The following is a 25,174-nucleotide window of genomic DNA, read 5'->3' on the forward strand; positions in this document are numbered from 1 at the left end:
CACCATTTCCACATTCTCTTTATTTCCTTCTTGTATCTGGGGAAAGTGGGGAGATAAGGAGAAAAGCCATACCCAACCTCCCAAATGTCTCTGTATCCTGGAATGGAGGACAGTCACATGACACCATCCCAGGGTCTCCGATGTGGGGCATGCTCTGTGGGTCCTGCTCAAGAGGCTTTGATAGTTCAACAGTTTTGAATTATTGCTGATCTTACCATTCCAAGCATGATGAAATCTCCCAAGAATCCACTGGTTAATCAGTCTACCTTAGAGTCACTCTGTGCCCAGATATTCACTGCCAACACTTGGCTATGATAGTTGATCAATTTGTTCTGTCCTCTACCGTATGTTATGGTACCAGGTATCCTCTGCAGGTTCCAATGTACTGTCATATCCTCCATGTGCACCTAGATATGCTATACACTGCTCCATCTAAGCCACTGAGGAGGCTTAGCTCTGATACATGCACTCCATGGTCAGACCATGGAACCTGCAATTCTCTCCATGGTTGGGGTTCTGAGTCCAGCAGTTTAGTTAGGGGGATCCCCAAAGAAACTTTGTCTAAGGTGATCACAGACCTGATTCTTGTATGGGCTTCCCAATATAGAGTCCAGCACAGTGTACTGCTCCAGTTAGCTTATAAATGTGCTGGTGATTGCAATTGCTGGGCCAGTTCTGACTCCAGCCCCAGCTTCTACACAAACCAATGGATGTTGGAGCCCATCCCGATCCTGCCCACCACACACTTGGCCCTAATGCAAACCAGTGGGAGCTGGAGCCTAGTCAGATTGACCTGTAATAACCCCAACCAGGCTTCCCCCCGTCCTTGTTCCCATGCTTGTCAGTGTGTCTGTCTGATATCCCATTCAGCCTGTCCCATATCCCATTCAGCTCTTATATATGTCAATGGGCATTGAAGCCTACTTCAACCCAACCAGCCCCACTGTCCAGCCCACACACATGCTGGTGGGTGCCACTCTCTGTCTAGTCATACCTGCCCCAGTCCTGATTCTCATACGCACCAGTGGGAGTGGCACCTAAGAGGGAGGTGCATACTGTTTCCCTACTGGACCCACTCCCACTCCTAGATCTTGCACTCTCCAGGTGGTTCGGCATTTTAACTTGACAGAATTTGTCCCTCATGCCAGCATCTGCCAACTAATGCTGTGGCAAAGCCCAGCCAACCTACACCCAGTCTGATTTATGCATGCAACAATAGAGTAGGAACGGTCAACCCAGCCTGCTTTTCCATGATCCAACTCATATGAGGCCAACAGGTATTATAGCGCTCCCAGACCTGGTCTGTCCCCAATACCAATTTTCATGCTCAGTTGTAATATATTTTTTAAAAGATTTATTTATTTTTGAGTCTGGCACAGTGGCATAGTGGCTAAAGTCCTCACCTTGAATGTGCCAGGATCCCATATGGGCAGGGCACTGGTTCTAATCCCAGCAGCCCACTTCCCATCCAGCTCTCTGCTTGTGGCCTGGGAAAGCAGTTGAGGATGGCCCAAAGTCTTAGGACCCTGCACCCATGTGGGAGATCTGGAAGTAGTTTCTGGCTCCTCTCTTTGAATTAGTGCAACTCTGGACGTTGCGGTCACTTTGGGAGTAAATCAATGAATGGAATATCTTCCTCTTTCTCTCCCCTCTTCTTTGTATATATCTGACTTTCCAATAAAAATAAATAAAAATCTTTTTGTTAATTAAAATTTACTTTTAATTAATAATTTTAATTAATAAAAGTATTTATTTAGAAATTAAAGTTTTATTTATTTTTATTAGAAAGTCAGATATACAGAGAGGAGGAGAGACAGAGAGGAAGATCTTCCATGCACTCATTCATTCCCCAAGAGACCGCAATGGCAGGAACTGAGTCAATCCAAAGCCAGGATCCTCCACGGGTCTCTCACGCAGGGCAGGGCCAGGGCTTTGGGCCATCCTTGAGTGCTTTCCCAGGCCACAAGCAGAGAGCTGGATGGGAAGCGGGGCTGCCGGGATTAGAACCGGCGCCCATATGGGATCCTGGACGTGCAAAGCCAGAAGTTTAGCTGTTAGGCTCTACCACGCTGGGCCCTCAGTTGTACAATTTTTAAGTAACACTTCTCATGAATTTAAATTTATTTTTTAAAGTATTTAGCAAACAAGAGAGAGGGTTGTGGGTAGGAGATGGTTGTACTCTCATCTGCAGTGAACAGGTAGCCATAGCTGGAAGCTAAGAATTCAATTTGAGTTATCTGTATGGGTGACAGAATCACAATCACTTGAAACATCACCACTGTCTCCCAGCATCTGCAAGGAGCTGGAATGAGGAGCTGGAGCTGGGTATTGCACGTAGGTGCTCTGATGTCGGATGAGGGCGTCTTAACTGGCATGTTAACCATTAGGCAAAACACCTGCCTTGCGTTTAAATATGAACTATTCAATAACAGTCACAAAATGCTAAAGACAGTAAACCGGAGTAATGTACATGATCTTCAAGGTAGCTTGTAATCACATAAACCATCTGTGGAAAATAATTTTTGACAATAACATTTTCATTCAAAAGTGTCTGGTTGCCTTTAGTATATGGAACTGTTCAATTCAAAAGTTTTGGGAGAGGGCATATGGCAAACCAATTAAGATGCCTCTTGGGGTACCCACATACTGTGAGTGCCTGGTTTTGAGTTCTGGCTCTGCATCTAACTTCAGTTTTCTGTTAATGTGCACCCTGGGGAGGCACTAATGATGGCTTAAGTGCTTGCATCCCTGCCACCTACTTGGGAAACCCAGATTTACTTTCAGGCTCCTGACTGGCTGGACCAGTCCCAGCTACTGCAGCATTTGGGGAGTGAATGCATAGATGGAAGATCTCTGCTTGTCTCTCTGTCTTTTTTCTTTTTTTTTTTTTTAAGATTTATTTATTTTTATTGGAAAGCCAGATATACAGAGAGGATGAGAGACAGAGAGGAAAATCTGTCCAATGGTTCACTCCCCAAATTGCCACAACGGCTGGAGCTGAGCCAATCCGAAGCTAGGAGCCAGGAGCTCTCCCGGGTCTCCCATGCGGATGCAGGGTCCCAAGGCTTTGAGCCATCCTTGACTGCTTTTCCAGGCCACAAGCAGGAAGCTGGATAGGAAGCAGGGCCGCTGGGATTAGAACCGGCAACCATATGGGTTTCCGGCGCATGCAAGGCGAGAGAGAACTCTAACCACTATGCTATCGCGCAGTGCCCCTCTCTGTCTTTCAAATAAAAAAAAGTTGTAAATATTTCTTCAAGGATATTAATCTGTATTTTGACTTTTTTGTTTCAAGATTTATTGAAAAGCAGATTTTACAGAGAGAAGGAGATAAAGAGAGATATAGATCTTCTGTCCTCTGTCCTTCATTCCCCAAGTAGCCTCAATGGTTGGAGCTGAGGTGATCTGAAGCCAGGAGTTTTTTCCAAAAATATTTTCCTCCTTTTGAAAGGCAGATTGAGAGAGACAGGCAGAAGGACACAGACCTATCTGCTGGTTCACTTCCCAAATGGCCACAACAGCTGGAGCTAGGGCTCCCCAACAGCAGGGAGCTGCTAATGTGTAAGCAAGCTGGACTTGAGCCGGCAACTGTATGGGATGGCGGCATCTTTACCCACTGTACCACTAAGTTGGCCCACTTCAGGGATATTAATCACTATTTTGATTTGACAGTGAAAAAAAAGAAAATAGTAAATGAAGAAACTTTAAATTGAAGCATGTTTACATCCCTTAAATGAAATCAAGTCCTTGTTTTCTGTTATTTTTGACAATATATTTTGTTACCCTTAAAACTCTAGAAAAAGGAGTTCATATGTGGTATTGATTACAAATATTCTTTTGTTTTAAGGTTGAATTAAAAGAATATCTGAAACTGAATGACAGCATATATGAGGTTGACAGCAAGGCTGAGAAAGGCATGACTTTTTCCCGTCTCCTTAATTACAAGGTAATGTTGATCATTTTCAATCCCAAGTTGTTGGAGTTTGTGCCAAGGTTTCCTGGGGCACCATGGAAGATTGACAAACTTACCATTGGTTGCTTCAGTGTTTGAGAGAAGCAGCTAATTCTTCCATTTTTTTGGACAGCATTAAAATAACTGGTTCAAGATTAGATGTTATCAAATTTGTATTAGATCATATCTATATTCCTTTCTCTGACATTTTATCTTTGTGAAGTGAAGGATTTATAGTCGCTATAATCAAATATCTTATAAAAAAAAAACCTACCTGTGATAGAAAAAGGTGGCTGGATCTGATATTATTCTGAAATTTGAAAAGACCTAGTTGTGTATACATGCATTAGTGAGCTGTTATGTTATTTGAGATAAACTTTTTTTTTCATTCAGTAGATATGTACTGTTATTTAGATAACTAATAAGCTGGGAGGAAGTACATATTTGTTTACTTCTTTGGACTTAACTACCTAATTAACTACCTAGTTTAAAACTACCGAATTTTAAAAACTGCTGGATATTTCTTTTGTCCTTGATGCTCTGTGAATCAAGAAAATTTGGGAAGTACTCCTATAGATGATTGTTTATTGGACAATAATATTTGTAAGTCATGCTGTCCATTGGGTAGAAAAATGTCCATGTCTAGGTTAAATGTTAATACTTTATGATTTAAATAAAGAATGTTAAAAAGAGGAGGTGCAGCATTTGGCCTACTGTTTAAATGCCCATACCTTTGGGCCAGTGTTATGGCACTGCATGTTAAGCCATTGCTTGCAATGGTGGCAACTCATATGAGTGCCATACAGCTCCTTGCTACTGTACCTGGGAAAACAGTAGAAGGCCCAATTGTTTGGGTTCCTGAACGCACATGGATGAGCACATGGAGTCCTGGATGAAGCTCCTGGCTTCAGCTTGGCCTAGTCCTGACCATTGTAGCCATTTGGGAAGGTAACAGGCGATGCAAGGTCACTCTCTTTTTGAGTAGCTCTGAGACCTTTTGAATAAATATATAATATATATGTATAAGTAATATAAATAAATAAATAAATAAAATATATTTTTTATGCCTACATTCCATACAGAATTACCTTGGTTTGATACCTAGCTGTGGCTCCAGTTTCCTACTAATGTAGACCTTGGAAGGCAGCTATGATAGCTTGAGTAGTTGGGTTCCTGCCACCCATATCAGAGTACTGAATGGATTTCACCAATTCCTAGCTTTGGCCTGAGTGAGTTCCTACTGCTAGGAGCTCTTTTCTCTATTCCTCTCTCTCTGCTTCTCATACACACACATACACACACAAACACACACTCTCTTTCTCTTTTTGGGAAGGGGACCAGACATTTAGTATATTAGTCAAGATGTTGCTTGGAATACCCTCATTCCATAGTGGAGTGCCACACTTCAATGCTTGCTTCCCTCCTGATTCCAGCTCCGTGTTAATGTATCCGGTGGCAGCCAGCAGGTCGTGATGACTCACACAGCAGAGTCGTCGTCACTGTCCACGGGGAGATCTGCATTGAGTTCCCCATTCCTGGCTTCAGCCTGACCCAGTCCCAGCCACTGAGCTTGTGAGGGAGGGACCTAACAAAATGGAAAATCTCTTTTTGTCTGTCAGTTTCTGTCTTTGCATATAATGATAAATAAAAACGTAATAATAATAAGGGGAAAATAAATTTTACAGTAGTTCTGGAATTCTATGAAGACATGATATTCTAAATCTGTCTTAATTCGTTTTCAATAGTTGAAGGAATTAGGGAGACGTTGCATTTTCTTTTTTATGTTGAGTCCCTTATGCTTACTTTGTGTTGCAAAAATTTTTTAGCTCACAGCTAAATATTTCTGAGAAATGTGTCCTTTACTTTGATTGAACCTATTTTTTTAAGCCATTAGCAGTAGTAAAAGATGTATTTTATTTATGCAATCTTTTGGCCATTAGGGGGTCTAGTTTGTTTTTCTCTGTGTGCCTTTTTGTTCTGCTCTATTGGAGATGAGCATGTAGTGAGGTTATTAATAATGTTGTTTTCACTTCTTTAATTTTCTTTCATTTTTTTAAACACTAAATATGCCTAGCAACACCTTATCAACCTAAAAGTGAGATTTAACATTTTGATGTTTAATGTAAGTTTTGTCTTCTTTTTAAAAAAAAAATCTAATTAATCGCTTCTCGGCCTTTTGGCTAAGATCAAGTGTAAAAAAAAATCTAATTAAATAAGAGTTGATGATTTTAGATGATTTTCTTCTAATCACATTGATACAATCTTGGCAGGTTTTTGTGGTGACTAACCCAACTGTCTTATTCCTGCTTATTGTTTTGCAGTACTCTGACGCTCTGAAAAAGATGGATCCTGACCACTTAGTGGCATTAGTGACAGAAGTGATTCCCAAATATTCCTGCTTAGTCTTCTGCCCCACAAAGAAGAACTGTGAAAACGTAGCAGAAATGATATGCAAATTTTTAAGCAAGTATGCTGATCTTCTAAGAATATTGTCCTCTCTTATTTTTGCCATGAATTATAGGCTGTGAATTCTTTTCATTGAATGAACACTATTTACTTATTAGAGATATTATGTTAAGTGATCGTGCTAAAAACTAAAGAGCTTGACCTTGAAAAGCCTATTTAATTGCAAAATTCACATGTAGTGGCTTAAGCCAGGCAGTGAAAGACAGATATTACTACATGATCTCATTCTTATGTGGAATCTTTAATAAAACTATGGACATGGAGAGGAGAATGGTGTTTACCAGAGTCTGGGGAGGTGAGAAGAGAGGGAGGATTGGGGAGAGGTGAAGTGAAGGGTACCAAGTTCTAGTTAGGGAGGAGAAAGAGATTTGGATACTCTGTTGCCCTGTGGTGTTACTGTGGATGATGCAGATGTTTTCTTTCTCTCTCCCCCATGTTCAAAATACTAGATATTTGAGGAGATAGATATGTAACTCGGATTTGAGCATTGTACAGCATGTACATATATGGAAACATCGCCAAATGCTATGTAAGCATGCGCAATTTTTATGTATCAGTTAACAAATATTTTTAAATTTGTATGTGGAAAGGAGAGAGAAAACTTCTAATGTTCCATGTAAAAGAATGCTAACATGGCTTAGAGCAAAGATTTAAATCTTAGCTGCACAGTGAAACATTTCAGGGCTTTTAAAATCACATCATGCATGCAGACTGCATCGTAATCAAATCAAAACTTCTGGGAGTAGGACTCAAGCATCATTTTGCAAATCTCTCTACGCAAGTCCAAGTTATAGCCAAGAAGCACTGACTCCAATAACCAAAAGACTAATAAATGCAACTACTTGTTAATTGCATACTGTTTTGTTTTGTTTTAAGCTCAGGGTGACACAGAGAGAGGCAGAGAAAGAGATCTGCCATCTATTGGTTTATTTTACAAATGGCACAATTGCTGGGCTCTGAGCTGGCCAAAGCCAAGAGTTTAGATTTCTTTTTTTTTTTTTTAAGATTTATTCATGTTTTGCAAAATCAGATATACAGAGAGGAGGAGAGACAGAGAGGAAGATCGTCCATCCGATGATTCACTCCCCAAGTGACCTCAATGGCTGGTACTGCGCCAGTCCGAAGCCAGGAGCCAGGAACTTCTTCCAGGCCTCCCATGCGGGTGCAGGATCACAAAGCTTTGGGCTGTTCTTCACTGCTTTCCCACGCCACAAGCAGGGAGCTGGATGGGAAGCAGGGCCGCCGGGATTAGAACTAGTGCCCATATAGGATCCTGGCACATTCAAGGCGAGGACTTTAGCTGCTAGGCTACCGTGCTGGGCCTGAGAGGAGTTTAGAATTCTATCTGGGTCTCCCATGTGGGTGGAAGGGGCCATGTACTTATACCATCATCTGCTGGCTTCCCCAGGCACAATAAAAGAAAATTAGACCAGAAGTGGAACAGCTGGGACTTGAACCAGCCTTCGCATGTAGGATGCTGGCATCTCAGACAGTAGCTTAGCTTGCTGTACCACAAAACTGGTGCCTGCTGTTTTTTTTAAGTAGCATTCACACTAAGTTGTGTGGGCATTTGAATTTCATTTCCTAAGTAATTAAGAATGTATCTGTTTGGAATTTTATGTATCTGATATTGGCGTTATCATATTTAGAGATACGTATGAAGTGACTTTAAGCTTGAGCAATTCTTTTTTTCACCTAATTGTCCCAGGTGTGGTTTTAACACTTTCCCAGGCTGCTTTTTGGTCTCTTATCTAGGATTATATCACTGACTGTTAGCTGGGGTCCTAGTCATCCACCTGCTTCCATCCCAGTCTTGTCATGCTAAAGCGCAGACATTTGGCCTACCTGTTAAGACACCTGCATCCCACAACAGCATGAGTACTTGCATCTGAGGAAACCTAGCCCACTTGCTGACTCTGGCAGACTCTGGGAGGCAGTGGTAATGGTTCGAGTACTTGGGTTCCTGCCACCCCTGTGGGAGACCTTGATTGAATTCCTGATTCTGGGCTTCATCTTAACTCAGCCCAGAAGACATTTGGAAAGTGAAGTAGCAGATGAGAGCTCTCTTGAGTATGTGCTTTTTTTCTCTCTTGTCTGCCTGTGCAATAAGTAAATAAAATGGAAAAAACAGGGGAGGCATTTGGCACAGTGGTGGGATGCCCACATCCTATTTGGGAATGCCTGAGTTCAAGTCCAACTCCTCTTCTGCTTCCAGCTTCCTGGAAGAAAACAGGTGAAGTATCAGTAGGTCCGTGCCACCCACATGGGAGACCTGGATTCAGTTCCTGGCTTCTGCCTTTGCCACGCCCCAGCCCGGTAACATTTGGGAGTCAGCCGGCAGATGGAAGAGCTCTGTTTATGTCAGTCTCTCTCTCTGCCTTTCAAATAAAGAAATGAGTTTTTTTTTTTTTAAATGGAGTTAAAATTATTGAGCAGTGCAAAGATACAGGGGTTTGAGATAAGATCAAAGAATTGCTCATCTGGTAATTGCTCATCTGCCTTTAGTGTGATAATTTTTATTATAGATCTTAATGAAATTATTGAAATTTTCTAAGTAGCTCATTTTTCTAAGAATATTTGAAGGCAATAAGACATGAAGTGGCTAAGTAATAGAACATTATGGAATGTGATTGTGGTTTCCAAAGCACTGATGTTTAGACTTAAAATATGTGTTTTACCTTATAACAAATGAGTTAACAACACACATGTGTTTCCATTTTCAGAGAGGAAAATTTATGCCTTAAAACCATTTTGTAAATGAATTTATGTGGTAGAGAATAAACAGTCATCTAACAGCTGGAGCAAGTGTCTAAACGTAGGGCCATGGAGTCCTGCGAAGTACAGGAGTGGACTTCACAAAGACCACAATCCCTCTGAAATAAAAGGCACAGGTGGTGTTGATGTGAATACTTACACTTTTCCTTAGCTCTGATCAGGTTTTCTCAGGGTTCTTTGATCTGCAAAAAGAATGAGAGACAACCTAAAAACTTACGAAGTTGGAATCAATTCTAAGAACATTTTATACACCTATCTCAATTAAAATAGTACTTAAAAAAAAAAACGTGTCCATGGATCTACTACTAATGAGATGAGAATGATCAAGACTTTGTCAGGTGAAGGGCTCACCCCTCCAGTGGATCTTTTTCTTAGGGAATATCTGAAGCACAAGGAGAAAGAAAAAGAAGATGTGATTAAGAACTTGAAGAATATGAGCAGTGGCAAACTGTGTCCAGTTTTGAAGCGCACGGTGCCTTTTGGCGTCGCCTACCACCACAGTGGCCTGACCAGCGAGGAGAGGAGGCTGCTGGAGGAGGCCTATTCCTCAGGCATCCTCTGCCTGTTTACCTGCACGTCCACCCTGGCAGCCGGGGTCAACCTGCCGGCCCGAAGGTAAGAGACGGCGCACTCTTGGACAGGCGTCCAACCTTTATTCCTGGCTAGCAAGGAATGCTGTTGGGGTTTTACTCTTGTCTAAGCGGTAGGTGAGAATTGATCAGATTTTTTTTCCAGTAGCTTCTGAGAATTTTATTTCCCTTTTTTTCTTTAATTTTCTTTTTTTAAAGATTTATTTATTTTTATTGGAAAGCCAGATATACAGAGAGGAGGAGAGACAGAGAGGAAAATCTTCCATCCATTGGTTTACTCCCCAAGTGGCCGCAATGGCTGGAACTGAGCCGATCTGAAGCCAGGAGCCAAGAGCCTCTCCTGGGTTTCCCACACAGGAGTAGGGTCCCAAAGCTTTGGGCCGTCATTGACTGCTTTCCCAGGCCATAGGCAGGGAGCTGGATGAGAAGCGGGGATGTTGGGATTAGAACCGGCTGCCCGTATGGGATCCTGGCGTGTTCAAAGGGAGGACTTTAACCACTATGCTATTGTGTTGGGCCCTGTTTTCTTTAATGTTTAATGAAAAATAGTGTTGGTGAATTTCTTGGTGTTAGAATTCTTTCCCTTTTTTTTGTTGTTGTTGTTGTTAGAATTTCTTTGAATTTTATTTGGAAGACAGAGAAAGACCTTTTCTATCCTCTGGAAGAAGCCTGCAGCAGCTGGGGTGCGGGGCAAGGCTGAAGCCAGAAGCTGGGAACTCCAGTCAGTTCCCCCACTGGGTGGCAGGACTTGACCAGCGGAGCCATCAGCACTGACTCCCAGGGGCCACATTTTCAGGAAGCCTGGGGATTGATCCTAGGCTCTCAGGGAATGCAAGTGTCTCCAACAACTTCTAACTACTATACCAAAAGCCCACTGCCAATCTGGTTTAACGTTCGGATTTATTATCATGGTTGTGTAGAAATTATCAGTATACTTCTCACCACTCTAAAGAGTGTGTTTATGGATCTGTGTAGTTCATTGAGTTAAACCACTGATTCACACGGCCAGCATCTCCTATTGGCGCTGGCTTCAGTCCTGATTCTCTGCTTGGGTTCTAGACTCACTGCTAATGAGCCCGGGAAAGCAGCGGAAGCACACCTGTGGGAGGTGTGTGACGCTGCAGTTCCTGGCTTCGGCCTGGCCCAGGACCATCCAGTGTGACCATTTGGGGAGTGAACTTAGCGAATGCAAGGCTCTCTCTGTAATTATGAGTTTCAAATAAGTAAATCTTTTTTTTAAGCCAATCTTCTTAAAAAAGGTGTCTAACATAAGAATTGTGTTGAAACTTTGCAGAACAGCCCGGCAAAGTCATTTGAGTCTATTAGCTTTTTTTAGTGCAAACCTTTGATGGCCTTTTCAGATGTTACCAAAGTTGTATAACTTGTATACAAAGTCAGTATAACTGACCTCTGCTGTTTGTAATTTGTGCCTGTGGTTATTAAATGGTCAATTTTTAGAAATCTTCCATGAGGGTGAAAATAGAACAGTATTTCAAAAAGTGCATGGGAGAATGAATTTATTTCTCTCTAGGAATATTTAAACTTTTCTCATTAATGTTAAAATTCCATCACGATGTGTAAACAAACTGATTTCAGTTGTTGTATTTTTCCTACTCTTCAGGAAAAAAATAGCTGTGAATACATAGATTTATTCACTTTTCAGAATTCCTTTGCAAGGAAGTCCTATGTTACTGCTTAAACTTTATGGAAGGGAAAACTGAGACATGGTACAGTTAAGTAACTTAGTCGACTTCACATCCAAAAGATGAGTTCCAAAGGCAAGGTTTGAACCCAGAAGTCTAATTCTACAATTCCAACTCATAGTTTTGTGATTTTTAAAATCCATAGTGGAGTCTTTCATTTAATGCTTTATACTTTTCTTTAATCTTACAGTATTTTTTTTCTGTGATTTCAACAATTATTTCTTTCCTCCAATTCTCTGTTTTCTGCAATTGTGGTCTCAGTTATGATTGAAGACTTCAAAATCGAGTCTTCTCACATATCTTTTCTTTCATACTTTAAAATCTATTTGAACTATATGATTTCTTAACTTTATATTCCACATAACAAAATCTATTTTTAACTATAGCTATTTACTATGTTCATATATTATTAATTTCTTCTGTTGCATTTTGGATGAGGTATTTTTTAATTTCCCAGATTTGTTTTTTTATATATAGTCTGCCTTTATATTATGAAGTGAATCGTATAGAATTTTAAGATTTATTTATTTTATTGGAAAGTCAGAATTATAGAGAAAAGGAAGAGAAGACAGAGATAGAGAACTTCAGATTTTTGGTTCGTTCCCCAAATGGCTACAACATGCTGTGGTAAGGCCAGGTTGAGCCAGGAGCTATTTCCAGGTCTCCCACAAGGGTGCAGGCGCCCAAGAACTTTAGTCCCTTCCATTGCTTTCCCAGGCATATTAGTGGGGAGCTAGACTGGCAGTGGAGCAGCCAGGACTCAAATCAGTGCCCTTATGAAATGCCAGTGTCACAGGTGGCAGCTTAACCCAGCAAATCATAGTACTGGCCCCTGTAATTTTCTATAGATGCTAATTAGAACTTTCTATTTGGTTTTTCTGAATTGTCTGTTTTCTTCATTCATTTAGTCTATATATTCTTGTCTTTCTTTTATTATGTTTTTTTTTCAAGTGTTTGCTCGTACTACTGAGATTTATAAATAAAGGAGTCTATTGATTATAATAGAAAAGTGACAGGATTTGTCTTGCCTTTGGGCAGGAAAGTTGACTACAAAGTTGTATATACATACTGAAGATGGAAATCATCCTTTTTGTAGGTCAAAAACAGCTCAAATTTACAGTGTTACATAGTTTAAAATAATGTGAATCCATAAATAATATAAAATTCTGTATAATATAAATACATAAATATGCGTAACTTGATACATGGTCATATTTTTCATTTTATATCCTTGTTGTAGATTAATAGGCTTTGTAACCATTCAGACTGTATTTGGGGTTAGCTACTTTTTTGAAAGATTCAGTTACCTCCTTTGTAAAAATGAGTAAATAAACTAAAAAGGATATTTATATTTTTTTCTAAGAGTCTTGTAAGAGACGCAGTTGCTGCAGATAAAGAACTCCTGTATCATGGATTTTTGGGAACTAGTAGTTACCTACTATTTTGAGTTGGCATACCATTAAATTCAATAGCACATAGATGTAATGAAAATAAACATTTTAAAATAGGTGCTATTACCATAAATGACATATCACTGAATTCACTTTATCAATCCCATAGGGTTATTTTAAGAGCTCCCTATGTTGCTAAGGAATTTCTAAAGAGAAATCAATATAAACAGATGATTGGAAGAGCTGGCCGTGCTGGAATAGACACTGTTGGAGAGAGTATCCTTATCTTTCAAGAAAAAGATAAGGAACAGGTAATAATCTGGCTGGTTGCTGGATTTTCCTTTTTGTTTTTTTCTTTATCTTTTGTTCTAATCCTTTTATGAAATCATCTTTAAAATTATTAATGTTCCTTTAAATCACACTTTATTCTTCTATATAATTAAGAATGACGGAAATTTGCATATTTTAATATCTCAGACACTGATCAAGGGTTTTCACTGTTTGCCTGTCTTCCTTTTTTTGTGAGGATATCTGTTAAATTGTTATTCTTTTGTCTCTTTATTTTTTATCTCTCCCTGACTCCATAGGATTGATATAAGGCATAAAATCTACATGAAGCACTGGTCTGTTTGGTATTTTTATAATAATATGAAGTATACTGTTGTGTTAACTTTTGCAGGTGTTGGAGTTAATAAACAGACCCCTGGAAAACTGTTACAGCCATCTTGTTCAGGAATTCACAAAAGGAATACAAACTTTGTTTCTGTCTTTGATTGGCTTGAAGGTATTTTGTAATTATTTTTCAGTTTTACTATACTTACCTGAAATTGAAATAAGAGGTTGAAAAGCTAAGTAAGGTGTAAAAAAGAAATGTTACCTTGTAGTGTGGAAAGCAACAACTTGCAACAATACCAATCTGAATCTGACTTAAAGGTGAGTTGTCAGTCCTTTTGAAGAGAAGTCAGCAAATGTTAACTGGCATCCATCACAGAGAAGAGAACTTGGTTGATATTTGGGGGTACTAGGAACTAAAATGATGTTGGTCCTGACATGGTGCAGTCTGCCACTTTCCCTGTATGGGGAGTGAGGTGCATCTGTAGTCCTATGATAACTCTAGGTTATTATAAACATTTGGGAGTTTGGTACAGACATTATCTGGAAGGGGGCATAAAATAGAAACTAGTATAGTTAACTTAGTGAACTAGGACTACTAAAATGCTTAAAGGGAAATTTTAACTTTAAATGCTTATTAGAATACCAGAGAGATCCTGCATCAATGCTCTAAGTTTTACCTTAAGAAACTTAAAATAAGTAATAAGTTAAATTCAAAGTAAGTAGAAGGAAGGAAATACAGAATGTATAGTGTTCTCTGAAGTGCTTGGGGTTTGAAAAAATGCATTTCTGCAGACTTTACCAGTTGGGCATCCTTTCTGGGCATTTCAGATTTTAGATTTTAGGATTAGAGAAGACAGACAAAAGATTAGTACATCTACAAGATGACTGAAAAGATCAGATTGTTGACTAGGTTGATGAGGAGAAGATGAAGGAACACAAACTACCAGTTTAAGGAATAAAAGAAGAATTACCTTTAAGCATCCTGGAGACATTAGAGATTATTATTCTTTAAAATTATTTTTATTATTTTCTTTGATGCAGTTTTGTAGGTGTAGGGATTCTACCCTTTCCCTCCTTTTTCTCTCTCCCCTGGGTCCCCTCTCACCACTTTCCCTCAAATTATTACAATAGTTTAGTCCTTGTGTAACAGTTACGAGATTAACTAGACCTTTGCACACTAAATGGTGTTGGTGAACGCAGATGTAAAAATACATCATGGAGTGGAGCTTTGTCCCAGCATTTATGGATACCACTTAAGATGCCAGCATACCCTGTTCTCAAGTTCCTGCTCCTCTACTTCCAACCCAGCTTCCCAGTGGCACACCTTGGGAGACAGCAAATGATAGCCCAAGTACTGGAATCTTAGCCACCCACTTGAAAGACTCACATTCAGCTATAGTAACCTGGTTGCAGCTTGGCCTATACTGGCTGTTGGAGGCATTTTTGATGAACCAGTGCATTGAAGCTCTCTGCCTCTTACTCTTTTTGTCTTACACATAAAATGAAAAGAAGTATGTTTTATTTTTTTTAAATAGAACATCATTATCAAAGTTTTAGCAGTCCAGGCATAGACATTTGGTGTGGCAGTTAGGATACCAGTTGAAATGGCTGCATCTTTATGTCTTGGGTTGATGCTTTGTGCTGGTGCCTGACTTCAGTTTCCTGCTGATGCAAACTCTGGGAGGCACTGTCTAAAGTGATTAGATCTTTATATATGAAGGTCTGGACCGGGTTCCTGGCTTCTGGCTTTAACCATAGCCCAACCCCAGCTATTTGGGATGCTTGGAAAGTGAGATGATGTATGGGAAAGCTCTCTCTCCAACCCCACATCCCATCTCTCAAGCAAGTTAAAAAATTTTAATTAAAATTTAGTAATACAATAATACATTTTAGGAGCAATGTAGCATAATCAGTCAAGGTTTACTCCTGTAATGAAAAATTAGTTAAACATTCAAAATATAGTGAGCACAGTTCTTCATATTGACAATTCAGCAGCATCACAAAAATTCAGCAATGTAAGAGAGATTCTTTTACTTGATAAAGGGTATTTATTAAAAACCTAAAAGAAATTCACAACTAATGATGAAAAACTAAATATTCTTCCAACTTCAGAAAAAGCAAGGATATCTATTCTCACCAGCCAGTTCAATGTGTGTCAGAGGTTGTAACTAACACAACAACACACCAGGAAGAAAAGTGAAGGCAGGAAAGGAAGAAGTAAAGCTGTCTTATGAGCTTCTGATGCAGAGCTCACGAAAAATGCAAAGAACTATCCAGAAACTATTAAAGCGTACTTAACAGCACACAGGATACAGAACCAGCATACAAAACCCAATCGTATATTTTTATATACTCACTACAAATAACTGGAAGAATAACTCCAGTGATAGTGCTTTCAAAAAATAGGAAATACTTTGGGATGAATTTAACCAAATATGTGTCAAGTCTACACCCTGGAAAATGGTAAAAACACTTCTGTGAAAAATTAAAGACCTAAATAGATGGAGCAGGATCTCATGTTCATGAACTGGAAGGATGTCACTGCTTCCTACATCAGTCTATAAATTCAATGTAAAGCAAAAGTATAGAGTTCTTCCAAAAGAATAGCCAAGAGATACACACTACTGGATTTCCAGATTTATTGTACAGCTTCTTTAACCAAGACAATGTGATATGTGAAGTCTCATGGCTCTTAGGGTGAAGTCCAAATTCCTCTGCATCGCTGACTGTGGAAGAGGAGGCTGTGCCTCTCAATCATGCCCGGCTGTCTCCTGCCCTCTCACACTCCCCACATACTGGCCTGTTAATGTTGTTCATTTCTCAAACACCAGAACCCAGTGCTCTCTAAGCCTGGCACACACCTGTCTTTCTCCTCCAGTCCAGCTTCACTCTCCTAGCCTGCCCTGTAGCCCAGTTCACACTCAGATTTTAGTTGAACCATGTGCTTTCTACTGGAAGCTTCCCCCAAGCCTCCGAGTCCATCCTACTGCTGTGTGCTGTGTAAATCACATTTCCTCTCTTTCAGCGCCAATCGGTGCTTGTTGTTAGTACACTTGCATGGCTAATGCCACCCTTCCGGAGTGTAAGCCCCCAGTAGCAGAGTCCATGTTTGCCTTATGGATTGCGGAGTTCCATGGCCTTGTTGTTTGGCATATACTTTAGCACTTAGAAAATGTTTGAATTAGTGGAACTGGCTGTAGAGTCAAACGTGGATGCCCTTTCAGGTTGGGGCATCAATGGAGAGCTTGACTGAGAAAAGCTGTAAACACGAGAGACAGGCTGACCCAGTGGATTGAAATTACTCTGTCAAACTTTTTCAAAGAGGAAGATGTGGAAGACAACATGATGATAGGTAGAAAAAGCAAATGAAGTCTTCCCCTCCCCAAATTTGACACCCACTGCATAATTGTAATCAGATGGAAAACAATACAGAAACTGATTATGTTAGTTACCCACAAACTATCTGTTCTTAGATATCGTGAAAGTGTGATTTTAGTTTAATCGAAGTTACTGAGAATTACTCTTTTTAAGATTTATTTATTTATGTATGTATTTATTTATTTATTTATTTGCACTGCCAATACTGTAGGCAGTGGCTTTTTCTCACCACGCCATTGCATCAGAGCAGAGAAGTATTTTTATTAAAAAAGAGAAGCAATAGCAAATGAGTATGCCTCACAGTATGTTTTTTATTAACCCTTGTACTGGTTTAATGTGAAATAATTAACTATGAGTTTCTATTGAAGTATCATCAGAATTACAAGATACACTTATTGACTATTTTAATATAGCATGATTTCATTAAAACTATTTAATGAAAGAGTTCATAAATCAGAGTCAACTGTACCTCTGAACATCAGATGGAGGGTTGAATGATGGAGCACTGGCAGGGAGCTGGATCCGAAGTGGAGCAGCCAAGACTCAAACTGGGGCCTTGTGTGGGCTGCTGGCACTGCAGGTAGCTGCTTTACTGGCTGTACCACTGCACTGACCCCTCTTTTGATTTCAATACAGCATTTGGGGATGAATTATGCTTTCTCAGGTCAATAGAAAAGAGTGAAGCGAGGATTCCTGAAGGAGGGGGAGTGGGAATTGCTAAAAACTGTCTGAGGAATAAACAGACTACAGCTTTGCAGATAATGTGAGGCATTGTTTAAAATCACTGGGATTTTGAATGAGAAGTATGTGCTTGTTTCCATGAAAAGGATCAATAGGTTACCTATCGCCCCCTCAAGTTGATTTTTCTCTTCTGAACTTTAAAATAGTACCATAGAATTCTCTCAGATTTTACAGTAACTTCCCTTTTATTTTTTTTTTCCTTTATTGATTACATTGTATTATGAGACATTGTTCTGTAGGTATTGGGATTCCCCCTTCCTCCCCCAATCCTCCCACCATGGTGGATACCTCCACCTTGTTGTGTAACCACATTTTAAGTTCAGTTGAGATTTCCTCACTGCGAGCATATACCAAGCATAGAGTCCAGTGTCTTATTGTCCAGATAAGTTCAATGTCTTCTTTGGGAGACCTCTGTGGTCTGAAGGTAGGGCCAAAAGAGTAAAATCCCGATCAATTAAAAGTCCCATCGGCCCCATAATATAACATTATGGAACCAATTGACCTAGCGCTGAGTAAACAGTATGTTAGAATTGCATGTAAGCTCTTAACCACATCCTCGACCATTTCAATGACTTTTTGACAATTGAGGTGCCATACTGCTTTGGGTGGGGTATGCAGAGAAATCCTTCATACCTGGGTGAGGAGTACTTGTTCTTTGTGTTCTACCTGGTTATCTATTCCAATGTGTGTGTGTGTGTGTGTGTGTGTGTGTGTTTGGGGGGGGGGGTGTTCTGGAGCGACCCTGTTGGTCATTGCAGAGGGTGGGGACCCCGAGCTGGAGCTTAGGACCAGAGAAAGCTCCTCTCCCTTGTCCCAAAGAAAGTTTACTGTTCTTCTTATTCTGAGGATCACCCAGGGCTCCTGGCTGTTGCTCCTGTATCCAATGAGGAAGGATTCGGGTTTCTTCCATCCCATGCAGATGTCCAAGAAAAAAGCGGGAGGGATGTCCTCCGAGTTCTCGGTCTCCGAAGGCATTCCAGTTCCCCATGGTCTCCTTGGCCGTTGTGATGCAGTCCTTGGTGCCTGTTCTGATAGTCCTTGTTGGGAATCCAGGAGTTTCCAGGGATGGGATACAAGCCTACTCCTGTCCTACCGCTCCGCTCTGGGGCTCCCCCCAATTCTGTGCAAGTGACCTCCTGTTGATAGATTATTAGGGTTGCTCATGATAACCCCCTGTATGTCTTTGTAGTTTTTACCATTGTCTAATGCTGTTCTGAATCTATTGTCTATAAGTTGCTTGTGGTATTGCCGATAGGTTTCACTACACGGCTTCCTCACACATTCAAAGGAGATGGAAGATTTCTCTGCATTCCGGCCCCATTTCTAAGAATAACTTCCCTTTTAAAAAAAATTTAAAATTAATTTAATTTTTTAAAAATAATGATTACATGTTTGATCTGGGTGGGAAGGATCAAGGTTTAGGGAAAAACCAGTGAATTCATTGCTTCCGAATTTGCTATTTATTCTTGTTCCTGGGGGAAGGGGAGAGACAAAGGGAGAAACCACTCGTGACTTTCCACACGTCCCAGTACCCAGTGATGAGGAATCGCCACCTCATATCAACCTGGAGTCTCAATGTGTACCTATTCCGAGGCTTCTGTCCAGGTGGTTTGGATAGTTCTGAAATGCTCCAATTTCACTGATTTGAGGTTGATGTCACCCTCCCCATGTCCATTGGCTCCATTCACTGAGATTTTTTTGCTTTCATTGTTTGGAGTTGTTGTCCAGTTAGTTCTGTTCTGCTACAGCACCAAATGTGCGGCCATATTCTCCTTTTACATCAGGGCCTGTGTCCACTGCTCCACGTTTTTCATTAAGTAGGGCATGTTCTTGCAGGCTAAAGTGCCTGGGCCAAGAGACCCACACCCCGCCAGATCCCCCACCCCTGGGGCTCATAAACCTGACATCCACCTCACAGGTAGGCCCCTAGGCCAGGCAACCTGAGCCCCACAGAATCTCCCACCCCTAGGGCTTGTGAACCCAGAACCCACCTAATAGGCGGGCCCTGGGACTGAGTCCAGGAGACCCAAGCCCCGCCATATCCCCCACCCCCAGATTCACAAAACCAACACCCACCTGGAAGGCAGGCCCCAATGAGTCGTTTTGATCAATGTGCAGAGTGGAACCTTGAGTTAAGGAAAGTGTACCAATGGTGTCCTGAACTGTTTCAGATTGCAACAAACCTTGGCGACATCCATGACTTCATGAATGGTACATTTTTTGGCATTCAGCAGAATGTTTTATTGAAAGAAAAGAGTCTTTGGGAAATAACTGTGGAGTCCCTGAGCTACCTGACAGAAAAAGGGCTCCTGCAGAAAGAAATGGTCGCCACATCAGAAGAAGAGCACCAGTGTAATTTTCACATTACGAAACTTGGACGAGCATCTTTTAAGGGTAAGAGTTTACCTGAATCTCATTATTTGTGAAAATGCATTGAAAAAGTGGCAGTTAAACAATTCTCTTTGTTTAAGTCAGATTTGTAATTTCAGGTCAGTGAAATTGATCTTTAAATTGATAAAATGCTTCAACTTTTGAACTTTGGGAACTGCTTTGCATTCTCACTAATTACAATACTGCATTAGTATGTGGAAATGAAGATGACCCTCCCTGTTTTCCCTGCTGGTCCCTGACAGCCACGCAGATCTTCAGATTCTACACCAGCAGTAGCTGAATGTCTGTCTTGTCAGCCCTTTTCTGTATATTTCACTTTAATGCATAATAGGGCAAACATACAAGTTTTAAATAGTCATTTCTTTTATTTGATTTTTTTTTTGGCTTAGTATAATAACTCAGTCAGTGAATAGGGTCTTAATGGCTACATGCTCATTACCCAATAAAAACTAATACCTGTTTGTTATTTATAAAAGATTCTATGGGCCCGTTGTGGTAGCCTAGTGGCTAAAGTCCTTGCCATGTGCCTGCCAGGATCCCATATGAGCACCGGTTCTAATCCAGCAGCTCTACGTCCCATCCAGCTCTCTGCTTGTGGCCTGCAAAAGCAGCAGAAGATGGCCCAAAGCTTGGGACCCTGCACCAACTTGGGAGACCTGGAATAATCTCCAGGCTCCTGGCTTCGGATTGGCTCAGCTCTGGCCATTGCGGCCATCTGAGAAGTGAGTCAGCAGATGGAAAATCCTCTCTAGCTCTGCTCCCCTCTATACATCTGACTTTTCAATAAAAATTAACGAAATCTTTAAAAAAAATTATGAACTCAGGACCATGTTAAAGGAAGGATCATATACTTTTGTTCAGTTTCTACCGTCTCTGGGACTTAAACTGCCAACAGTTTTATGAATACCCTTCCAAATATCTAAGCACATAGCTATGTGTGTTTGTGTATGCACAGCATCATTCATACATATATGTGTATGATGTGTCTGTGCAGATAACTGATTTTTTTTTAAAGATTTATTTTTATTATTTTTTCATTGGAAAGGCGGATATACAGAGAGGAGAGACAGAGAGGAAGATCTTCCATCCGATGATTCACTCCCCAAGTGAGCGCAATGGGCCGATACTATGCCGATCCGAAGCCAGGAGCCTCTTCCGGGTCTCCCACGCGGGTGCAGGTTCCCAAAGCTTTGGGCCGTCCTCGACTGCCTTCCCGGGCCACAGGCAGGGAGCTGGAAGGGAAGCGGAGCTGCCGGGATTAGAACCGGCGCCCATATGGGATCCCGGGCGTGCAAGGCGAGGACCTTTAACCACTTGCGCCACCGCTCCGGGCCCAGATAACTGATTTTTTAAGGGGATCGTGGTATAAATAGTTTTTGCAATTTGCTTTTCCCAGTTATGAAGTATCATGAACATTTTAACAGATAAATATCTTTGAATCTCATTTATTTTCCAAGAGTACGGATGTAATACTATTTAGCAATTTTCTTATTTATGATCATTTGCATTGTTTATCATTTTTCTCAGTTATAAACAAGGCTATGTGAATATCTCTGCTTGTGGAAATTTTTCTCTAGATTAGCTTCCCAAAAATTGCATAGTTGGATCAGAAGGTATATCCTTATTAAATATCAACACATACTAGGGGTCAGCAAAAAGTGGAAATAGGTATTTTGAAACATGAGTGTCAAAAAATTGTGCCAAAATTTGTATTCTAGTTCAATTTTTCCATGAAAAAGTATCCTTATAATTGCAAAATGACATCCTAAAAAGTTACATAAGAGAATACCTAATAGATCTGAAGACTGCTTTATTTGAGTAACTTCTTAATTTTATGTTTTAAAAATTGATTGATTGACTTGAAAAACAGAGTTGCAAAGAAAGAGATCTTCTATCCACTGGGTCACTCCCCAGATGGCTGCAGTGGCCATATCTGGGCCAGGCTGTAGTAGCCTGGAGCCAGGAGCTTCATTCAGGTGCCTATATGGCTAGCAGGGTTCCAAACACTTGCGCCTTCTACTGGTTTCCCCAGACCATGATCATGAAGCTGAATGGGAAGCAGAAAAGCCAGGCATGAGGCAGTACTCATATGGGATGTCAGTATCACAGGTGCAGACCTTACTAGCTAAAACACACACACACACACACACACACACACACACACACACACACACACACACACACACACACACACACACACACACACACACACACACACACACACACGTTTACCCGCCAAATGACCTCAGACCTTACCAGCTGTCTCACACACACACACGTTGCCCCCAAACACTAGTTTACCCGCCAAATGACCTCAACAGCCAGGGCTGGACTAGGCTGGAGCCAGGAGCCGGGAACTTCATCAGGGACTCCTGGTTGGGTGGCAGGGGCTATTTTCCTAGACACAAGAGCAGATAATCTGGATCTAAAGTGGAGCAGACAGAAATCAGACTGGCACTCAGATGCGATGCTATGTATCAGACTGTGGCTGAACCCTCTGCCCCGAGGACAGCCCCTTGGGTACCTTCTAAGTAAGACTTTATTTCAAAGAATCTCTTTCCACATCAGGTAATTAGGTGATGATAGCTGATATCTTTGTGTCTTTCCCCTAGGAACTATAGATTTAGCTTACTGTGACATTCTCTACAGAGACTTGAAGAAAGGTCTCGAAGGTCTCGTGCTGGAAAGCTTTCTTCATCTCATCTACCTAACAACTCCCTATGATCTGGTTCCCCAGTGTGACCCGGACTGGATGGTGTACTTCAGGCAGGTAAGCGCAAACACCTGTCCTTCGAGGTTACTTAGGTAATTAATGGTGGTATAATTCTTGCCAAATGATTATTCACTCTTTTTCTCTACTGAAAAATACTTGGGATTGGGCATTTGTCTTAGTGGGTTTTTGAAAAATTGCTTATTTATATAAAAGGAACAGATTTTATGTGTTTCATATATGTAGTTTTCGGAGATGACAGTCCTTCCCATTTTCCCTTTTACTCGTCCTCATCCTTCTTTTTACTTTATGGGATAACGTACTTTCAATTTACCTTATAATCACAATGTTAATCATTTACTAAATAAAAAACCCAGAACAATAGAAAATAGAGCACCCTTCCTCAGGAGTATAGACAGGGCTATAAAATCTCAAGATGTTAATTTCATTAAAATATTTTTTTAAAGATTTATTTTTATTATTTTTTTAATTGGAAAGGCGGATATACAGAGAGGAGAAACAGAGAGGAAGATCTTCCATCCGATGATTCACTCCCCAAGTGAGCGCAACGGCCGATGCTATGCCGATCCTAAGCCAGGAACCTCTTCCAGGTCTCCCACGCGGGTGCAGGGTCCCAAAGCTTTGGGTCGTCCTCGACTGCTTTCCCAGGCCACAGGCAGGGAGCTGGAAGGGAAGCGGGGTTGCCAGGATTAGAACCGGCGCCCATATGGGATCCCGGGCGTACAAGGCGAGGACCTTAACCACTGTGCCTCCGCGCCGGGCCCTCATTAAAATATTTTACGTTTTTCTTTAACTCTTCATATCATCTACCACATATCAAGGAAAATATATGATATGTGTTTTTTGGGGATTGGCTTGTTTCATTAAGCATAGTAGTCACCAATTGCAAATGAAATTTGTTGAACATGCAAGATTCCATATTTTAATTATAAGTAGCATTCCACAGGTTGTGGGTGTGTTTGTGTGTGTATCCAGTCACTAACAAAAATATTTTAGGTTTGTTTAAATGTTCATTTTCTGTTAAATGTAAACATATTACCACAAAAATGAAGAAAGGTGAAAGAAAAGAAAGGATTTGTCTGTGGTCCCATTTCCCCACAGTTGCTATTATGATTTAGTGACCACTATGTTCTGTAATGCCCAGAGTGTGAAACGAAAGCCATCGCTGTTGGTTGGGAGTTTAATGATACGAGACCTCTACCGGAGCCGACCTTGGTGAGACACCAGGCCCAGTGTGTTAATGCGTAAAGATGAATGTTGATTTTATGGCCAGGCTAGCTGTATGAATACATATTAAGCAGAAATAGCATACAACTTTTAAAAGTTTATTTAAGAGGCAGAGAGAGAAGGGTAGGGATTTATTCCCTAACTGTCCACAAAAGCCAGGGCTGGCCAGGCCAGTGCCATGAACCAGGAATGCAAACCAAATGCGTCCTACATGGATGGCGGGAACTCAGTAACATGAACCATCACCACTGCCTCCCAGGGGCTGCCTTCCTGCAAACAGGAAGCTGGAATCAGGACCCAAAGCCTGCTGTCACTCTAAGCACTCCTGTGTGAGACATGTGTGTGTGTGGAGCTCTCACCTAAATGCCCACTTCCATATATATAGCTCACAGGAAATTCACTTTCTGCAACTTAAGTCATTACTGTAAATTCTTAGGGGATAGTTTACAGTACAAATTAGAAATATTTCCCTTTTCCTTCCCCCATCCACCTCCAATGTTAAACACAATCACACAGTGTTTGTGACCACCTCTTTAAAGAATTCTACCAATTATGTTATAATATTACTTTTTTAAACTTGCAGCAGTTGTAAATACATTATGTCATTCTCATTATCTTCAAAATTAAACAAGGAAATATCACACTAGATTTGGTCCAAATAAAAGTAAAGCTTATGGTCTGATTTTTTTCCGTGTATTTTCTGTGTAGTTTAACCAACTCAGTCCAGCAGAGCAAAACGTAGCTTCTCGTCTTGGAATCTCTGAGAGCTTTATTGGGAAGAAAGCATCAGGTCAAGCCATCAAAAAGGTACTTGAAAAAATATTTGTTTCTATATAGTGAACTAAGTTCATTCAACAGACAATATCATTATCTCCTTTATTGGTTTGATCGCTTTTCCATATATTGTTTTTTAAATTAATATAATTTATATTTTACAATTTGACATTTCTAAGCACCAGAAATATACAGTTTTTTTTGTTGTTGGATATCTTTTTGGTTATTGTTCATTGTCTTGAGAGAATTCTCAGTATAGTACTTATAATATGAAAAGCATTTCAGAAGGCTGAAGTGGGTTAGCTAATAGTCTTTTTTATGGTATCTTGAGGCTTTCACATTCAGTCAGTGGGCGTGAAACAAGTGTCTAAGGCATGTGCTTACTTTGAAAGAAGTGAAAATAACTTCATTATTGATAACCAAACCATCAGATACTCCAA

The 25,174-nt window shown here is 40.6% G+C and overlaps 1 protein-coding gene across 3 annotated transcripts in view; it reads left to right on the top strand.

Annotated features, from left to right (window-relative positions):
* The window catches only part of HELQ (helicase, POLQ like), a 72,566-nt gene that overhangs the window by 35,477 nt on the left and 11,915 nt on the right, over window positions 1-25,174 (top strand). For all 3 annotated transcript variants that reach the window (XM_040967479.1, XM_040967480.1, XM_040967481.1), the window contains 8 exons: window positions 3,848-3,946; window positions 6,274-6,419; window positions 9,569-9,808; window positions 13,047-13,188; window positions 13,557-13,661; window positions 19,783-20,005; window positions 22,615-22,772; window positions 24,669-24,767. In XM_040967479.1, coding sequence (XP_040823413.1) covers window positions 3,848-3,946; window positions 6,274-6,419; window positions 9,569-9,808; window positions 13,047-13,188; window positions 13,557-13,661; window positions 19,783-20,005; window positions 22,615-22,772; window positions 24,669-24,767 — 1,212 coding nt within the window. The remainder of the gene's footprint in view (window positions 1-3,847; window positions 3,947-6,273; window positions 6,420-9,568; window positions 9,809-13,046; window positions 13,189-13,556; window positions 13,662-19,782; window positions 20,006-22,614; window positions 22,773-24,668; window positions 24,768-25,174) is intronic.

This window comes from Ochotona curzoniae, unplaced genomic scaffold (assembly GCF_017591425.1).
Source record: "Ochotona curzoniae isolate NIBS_2020 unplaced genomic scaffold, NIBS_Ocur_1.0 scaffold_4506, whole genome shotgun sequence".
NCBI lineage: Eukaryota > Metazoa > Chordata > Mammalia > Lagomorpha > Ochotonidae > Ochotona > Ochotona curzoniae.